The sequence below is a fragment of the Suricata suricatta genome, chromosome 13 (assembly GCF_006229205.1).
Source record: "Suricata suricatta isolate VVHF042 chromosome 13, meerkat_22Aug2017_6uvM2_HiC, whole genome shotgun sequence".
Classification (NCBI taxonomy): Eukaryota; Metazoa; Chordata; class Mammalia; order Carnivora; family Herpestidae; genus Suricata; species Suricata suricatta.
Window position 1 is genome coordinate 1,551,007 of NC_043712.1, and position 6,793 is coordinate 1,557,799.

Consider the following 6,793-nt stretch of genomic DNA (forward strand, 5'->3'; position numbering starts at 1 on the left):
GCCCCCCAGCCCCACGAGTGGGCAGGAGCCCCGCCCCCCAGCCCCCAAGGCGAGGACCCGAGAGAAGGGTACTGACTTGTCTCTCCCCGGCCTCACTTTCACCCGGAACAGACCGTACACGGGGCGGTGGTCAGACGTCTTGATGCCAGGGCAGGAGGAATACTTGACTGGATAAATGTCACCCTTGTGGCGGCTCCTGTACATGACCCGATCCTGCAGAGACCCCGCATAGGGCTCTGCTGCTGCGTGGCTCGCAGGGCTTGGCCCGCGTGCCCGTCACCTCGGTTGAGCAGAGTCCCCGTGCCCACCCCCACCTGCCAGAGCCTGTCCCCGGAGCCCCTCACCCAAGCCCCCTGCGCTGGCGGGTGTCTGGGCCGAGCCTGGAGCCCCTGGGGCTGGTGTGCGCAGCTGCCTCCGTCGTGCCACAGGTGGCCCGAAGCCGTGACAGTGGGGAGGGGCCGGCACACTAGCCTTCAGATGGGTCCTTGTCAGAGGGCGGGGCCCCCAACGCCAGGTCCCAGAGATGTGGTCACTTCCCGGCACGGGTGCCACATGGGGGTCGCCTGACTTCGGCCGCTGCTCACCGTGTAGGAGGGGGTCCTCTGCTTGGACGTGGTGTCGTAGGAGTCCTTCCCGATGTCGAACTTGTACGACGGGAGGAAGCGGATGTCTGGCTCCTGGAAGCCCTTGAAGACGGACCCTGGGGTGGTCAGAGGCCCGCTCTCCTCAGTCCCAGTGGCTGCGCCCTCTCAGGGGTGGGGGGCCGGCGCCCCTCCCCGGGCCTCACCTCTCCTCATCTCCTGGGTGAGCTGGTCGTGCTGGAGCAGGGCAGACACCTTGTCCCCCAGGCCCTGCGCCAGGACGGCCTCCACGGCCGCGCGCCCACCGTTCAGACGGAAGTTGAAGTCCCCAAACCAGAACACGCCATCGAACCGGGTGGTGACGTCCGCTGGCCAGGACGGGGAGGTGCGTGAGCCCGGCCCCCCTGCTGCCGCCCCCTGGCGGCCTTGACGGTCTGCTCTGTGTCCCCTCTCCCGCAGCCACGGGCAAGGGCAGCCCGGGTGCAACCGTGGCCCCGGGGGACTGTGCCCCACGGCTTCCTGGGTTGACACGCGGGTACACGTTCACAGGCATGGGTCTTTCGTTTCAGACAGCGACACCCGGGGACGGCCTGGGTGCCCTCATGCTCACAGGAGCCCACGCCGCCCACGCTCCTAGCTCCACCCTCGAGGGACAGCCCGGGGGCGGGCGGAGGGCAGGCAGGGGCCCGAGGCCCACACCCAGGCGGCCAGGCTGGGCTCTGGCTGGAAACAGCCACCTCACGGGTTCCGTCAGGAGGAGCCTAGCGCCAGGCCTCGCTCCCGCGGGCTACTGACTTTCCAGACTTTTCCAACCTTGATTCTCAGAAGCTCTCCAAGGTTATTTCCACTAAACTACCCAGGGCACCGGGCAGGACGGCTCACCGGCGTCGGAGCGGTAGGGACTGGTGTCGGGCACGCTCTTGGGCAGGGCCAGGCCCTGGACCGTTCGGCTGTAGTCCAGCAGCCGCTCGCCCACCTTCCCGTCTCCAGCTGTGAGAACAGAGCGGGGGGGGGCCTCGCCGGCGGGGTTCCTGGACCCAGGGGTCCTGCCCCCCAGCAGGCACCAACACGCGGCGTCCCCCCCGGCCTCCCCGGCGCAGGCCCGCGGGAGGGCACCGTCACAGATGGCGCTCCTGATGGGCATGGGGTGGCCGTGTCCCCACCCCCGGCACTCACAGGTGAAGTGAGACGTGATGAAGAGGAAGGAGGTGCCGAAGAAGGTGAAGCTGACGCCCAGGGCCCCCTTGGTCTTGATGTGAGACACGATGCGCGTGGTCACCGTGGAGCTCTCCACCTCTGCGGGGGGAGGGGGGCAGGGCTGATGCGGCTGCGCCTCGCACACCCTGTCCACCTGCCCTCTCGGAGGCCGGGCAGGGGTCCCCGGGCCCTGGCGCTAAGCGGAGCAGCCGCCTACCTGAGCAGAACCAGATGAGGTCCCTGCGGATGAGCACGGACATGTAGAGCGCCCCGTGGGCCGCCGAGTACAGCGTCACGTAGTGGGGGCCCAGCGTCTCCTGCAGGCGCACCTCCCACTCCCGCCTATGGTGGGGGCAAGGCGGGGGCCGGGACAGCCTGGGGGGGGGGGCGGAGCCTCCCAGCCCCGCCGCCCCTCCCCCACAGGGCAGAGCCCCACCTCCTGGCTCCTGCCTGAGGAAGGGCAGCACAGTGCCCGTCCCAGGTCCTGGCGCTCCCGCTACCTCACGAAGGCTCCAGGTCCCTGGGGAGCCCAGCCCCCGCCCCTTCCCCTGGGTCGGGGGCACCTGCTGGGTGGGCCTCCCGCACCTGCCTGCGGGGGTGCTGCAGACCTGGGACCCGGTTTGGGGGTCGGGCTTGGGGCCTGGGGTCCCGCAGCGAACAGCTCAGATCCACTGCGTGTCCACAGGAACTCAAACTCATCGACTCCAAGTTCTTTGCGCCCCAAACAGAGAAGAGGCCCTCGTGCGACCTGGGCCTCACGGGCTGACCTGGGACAGGGGCGCCCCTACCTGTCAGAACAGCCCTCCTGGACGCCGACCACGTACAGGTCCTGGGCGTAGTCGGCCTCCGCAGGCAGCAGGAGCTCGTCCAGGTTCGGAGGCAGCTCCTGCAGAGAAGCGGCGCCTAGCGAGGGGCCGGGGGCCGAGGCCCACCTCTCCCGAGTTGGTCACCAGCAGGCCCATGTCTGCGCCCCTCCCTCACCGAGGGGCCCCCTCCCCAAGTACTCTGGTGGGGAGGTGGTGCCCGGCTGGGTGCTGAGGTCCCAAAGGCCGGCTCCCAAGCCCTTGGGGCCCTGGATGAGGGCACGGCCCCGCAGAGGGGCAAGGCGGCTCCCGGTGGAGAGCAGCGCCACCAGCCTGGGCACCTGTCCCAGCAGGGCTCCTGGTCACTCAGCCAAACCTTGTCCCAGTAGTGGCCTTGCCTGGTTTCCTCCCCAGCGCCTGTGCCCCCAGGGCTCACCCGGGCTCCGCTGCGTGGAGGGCAGGGCCTTCTGTGCTGTCATCAAGAACACCGTGGCGCACGTGGACAGCAGAGAGCCCTAGAGACCCCAGCGTGGCGCCCGCTGTCCCTTCACCCCCCTGGGCAATAGCACCACCCACAGCGCAGGACGTCCACACCTGGCCCCCAGAGCACCCCACGCACGGGGAACGGAGATTGTCAACCCAAGGACGGCCCTGCCGTGCGAGGGGGGTCCCGGGGAGACCGGGGTGCGGGTGTGAGCAGGAGAGAAAGCCACCTGCACTGCGTCTGAGGGCTGTCCCCAAGCAAAAGCCCAGAGATCAGCATGCAAACCTCTGGCCCCTGTGGCCCCGCTCCGGGCCGACTGGCACCCAGGACACAGAGCACCTGTCTCGGCCTCGTCTCCACACAGGAATCACGGAGAGAGCGTAACCCAGAGTGACCCCACAGCGACCATGGCCAGACCGCGCAGGCTGACGGATGATCACAGCCGGACCCGCGATGGGGTGTCAGCGGTGAGGAGGCCGTGCACGGGCACGGGCTCCAGGGAAAGTTCTGTCCCCTCCTCCTAACGCTGCTGTGATCCTAAAACTATTCTAAGCACGTGCGTGTGTAAGGAAACCGCATTTTCCCACATCAGGCAGGGGGGAGGCGGGGGAGGCAGGGGTGTTGGGGCAAGAGGCCAGGCAGCCGGCACGCCGCCCGGTGGGGGCGGGGCGGCCCCTTACCTTCTGGCCCTGCATGTTCCACGTGGCCACGAACAGGGCCAGGCTGCGGTCCGGGAAGTAGCGGGCCAGCTCGTCCGCCCCCATCAGCGCCCCGCTCGCCAGGAGGCTCCCCTCCAGGTAGCTCCTGCAGAGAGAGGGCTGCCTCCAGTCGGGGCCCCCCGCAACACGGACCCCGTTTCCGGAAGGCCGTCCCAGAGCTGGGCTCCCAGGGAGCCGGCGGGTGGGCACCGACGCCGCACTGCGGTCCACCAGCTCCCGGGAGACCCACTGGTCACAAGCCTATAAACAGCAGCACATCTTCAACGTTTCTGTCGCCTCCTGAGACAAAGGCCTTGAAGGTGACGTCTGGGCCCTTCTGCTGGGGCCCCTTAGGGCTCGGCCCTGGGCCGTGAGCCGCCGGGGGGACACGCGCCCTGCACCAGGGGCCCGCCTCCACCTCACACGAGCGCTCCCACACCCGCCCAGGCCCCGCAGCGCAGGAAACCGGTGCTGCCCAGAGGGAGCCCCGCTGTGTCCCAGCCAAGGTCACACGGATCACACCCGCAGCGGGCACGGGCACGGCCCCTGCCTCCCCTGCCCGAGGGCCTCCGGACCAGCCCGGTCTGCAGGGGGACCAGACGGCCGCTGTCCCGGGGCACCATGCTCTGATCCCCTCCCAGGTCCCGGGGCGGACACCGCACTCAGCTGCTTCTGTGGCCCGTGTGCCCTGGGTCCCGCACCGTCCACGGCGCCCGGCCTCTCCGGCCGGGGCCACGCTCTGACCTCAGCCAGGTTCCGCCCGGTTATGGACGAGCTGAGAACCGTTTTCACATTTTCAAAAGGGAAAAAACCCTATTATTTTGTGATGTGGACAAATTACACAGAATTCCACTTTCGTGTCCCCAAACCAAGTGTTGCTGACACACGGGCGTGGCTGCGGCACACACGTGGTCTGCGTCGGCTTCTCCCCTGCGGTGGCGGAGGTGAGCGCGACCAAACGGGCCCTTCAGAGAAAGCGCCGCACCTGTCGTGGACGCGCTGGGAACAGGGACTGGAGGCAGCAGGGCTGGGGTGAGGGGTCCCCATCCACCTGCTCGCTGCCTGTCTGGAAACACTGGGCGGGGGACCCCATCTTGAGACAGGATTGTCATTCCACGTTTGCAGCGCGTCTGCGCAAGTCCCGTGCAGCGGACACGAGCAGGAACGCCGGGAGCGACAGTGACGGCTCGCCGGCCACCAGAAACCCGCAGACACTCGGTCCCGCACCACCGGGCTCGCCATAGCTTCCTTCCCTCCTGACCCTTGGAAGCTTTGAGTGGGACCTTATGTGGCAACGGTCTCTGCCAGTGTCATCGGGTAAGGATGGCAACATGAGGCCGTCCCAGATTCGGGGGGGGGCACTCGATCCACGGGCCAGTGGCCCACGAGAGACGCAGACATGGAGGAGAGCCGTGAGAGGGCAGCGGCAGAGGCTGCAGGGGTGAGGGGGCCGGGCCTCAGCGTCAGGCGGATGCCCTCCTGCGGTTCCCGCCAGCGACCCCCGCCCGCAGCCCCCAGGCCTACCTGCTGCGGACGTCCTTGGCGCGGATGGGTGCCAGGAGGCTGAACGAGGACTTGGCATCGCAGGCCAGGGGGCTCGGGGGCCGGCCGGGGCCCAGGCTGCTATGGGCCCGGAACAGTCTGTCCTGCAGGCGGGGCTTGCCGGTGGAGCCCGCTGCGCGCAGGCAGTTGGAGGCCACCTTCTGGTCCACGGCGGGCAGCCTGGGGGTGCTCCCAGCCGAGGCCCCGTCCCGGTGCAGGAGGTCCAGGGAGGTGCTGATCATTCCGGAGATGCAGTGCCCCCAGGAGGAGGGGCTCCCCCCTGCACCGCCCAGGGCCCTGCGGGATGTAGGGATCTCCTGCAGCGAGGCGCTCAGGCAGGGCGGGGAGCCGGCGGCGGGCTGGGGGCCCTCGTCCTGCAGAGAGCCCCTGGAGGGGCTGCTCCCACGGCGCGTGGCCAGGCCCTCATGGCTGTTTCGAAAGCGCCGCCTCCTCCACGCCTTCTCGTCCAGCGACAGAGCTCGCTCCAGCCTGGGCCTCGCGGGTGGCTTTGGGGCGAAGGGTTTCGCCTTAGCTCGTGGGTCCTCATCGCTGACAGCTGCGGGAGGGTCTGGAGGGGGCACTGGGCCCTTCTCGGGCCCCTGACCGTCGTTGGTAGGCGGGGACCCTGGGTGGGGTACGAGGTCGTTGCCTGGCTTTGGAAGCTGTCCTTTTAGCATCCTGCTTTCGGGCTGCAGATGCCCCTGGGCAGTGGGCTGCGGGGGGGAGGTGTCTGAATGCCCCAGGCACGCCACCTTGGATGGCATAGCCCAGGGGCCAGCTCTCAAGGGTGATGGCAGCCCAGCCGACCCAGGAGAGGGCTCCTGCTGGGGCTGCCGGTGAAGCCCAGAGTCGGACGCGTGGTCAGATGTGGCCCAGGGGGCCCAGAGGAGAGAAGGCGCGGTGGCTCCCCTTCAGGCCCGGGGTGGTCCAGCAGGCGCAGGGCCCGTTGCTTCATGACTGGGAAGCCTGGGGTCCCGGAGTCTGGAGAAAAACGGGCTGTTAGCCTCCCAAAGCCACAGCAGGACATGCGCAGAGTGGGGCCCCAGGACCACTGCTGCAGGGCCGTGGGCGGGGGGAGTGGCTGCAGGCCAGCAGGAGCTGAGCAAGAACAAGCATTTACACCTGCTGCTGCCTCCTAGGAGGTGGGCGAAGGCTGGCCCCTCTCAGGGCAGGATGCCCCCATACTGCGGGGTGAGGGTGGGGGCGCTGCTCCTCCGTGGCGTGCTGGGGACATGACCCTACAGAATTGCAAGGTCAAGGCCCAGCCTGAGATGGGAGTCTCTGCGCCCTCCCTCACCTGCGTGGCCACTCCATCGCTCAACCGGCAGACCCGGCCCGGACAGGAGCCCCCTCCGCAGGCCTGCGGGCTCGGCCGCCGCCGCCGCCAGAGGCCCTGACTCAAGACCTGTGAGCCGGCGCGGCCGCCGCGGTGTCCCCAGGGCAACGACAGCCGCGCAGCCTGACTCCGCCCCCGCTTCCCGCCTGCGG

General features: G+C 69.1%; 1 protein-coding gene across 2 annotated transcripts in view; it reads right to left on the reverse strand.

Moving 5' to 3' along the window:
* The window catches only part of INPP5E (inositol polyphosphate-5-phosphatase E), an 8,081-nt gene extending 1,351 nt beyond the window's left edge, over positions 1–6,730 (reverse strand). Inside the window, exons 1-10 of one of the 2 annotated variants that reach the window (XM_029919730.1) lie at positions 6,603–6,726; positions 5,288–6,286; positions 3,746–3,869; positions 2,567–2,664; positions 1,996–2,120; positions 1,758–1,877; positions 1,464–1,571; positions 788–949; positions 585–700; positions 77–213 (exon numbers count right to left, since the gene is read on the reverse strand). In XM_029919730.1, the coding sequence (XP_029775590.1) occupies positions 77–213; positions 585–700; positions 788–949; positions 1,464–1,571; positions 1,758–1,877; positions 1,996–2,120; positions 2,567–2,664; positions 3,746–3,869; positions 5,288–6,069 (1,772 nt within the window). In that variant the 5' untranslated portion in view covers positions 6,070–6,286; positions 6,603–6,726. Of the gene's footprint in view, positions 1–76; positions 214–584; positions 701–787; positions 950–1,463; positions 1,572–1,757; positions 1,878–1,995; positions 2,121–2,566; positions 2,665–3,745; positions 3,870–5,287; positions 6,287–6,602 lie in introns of both variants that reach the window. The other variant, XM_029919731.1, reaches the window with a different exon arrangement.
* Between the last annotated feature and the right edge of the window lie 63 nt (positions 6,731–6,793).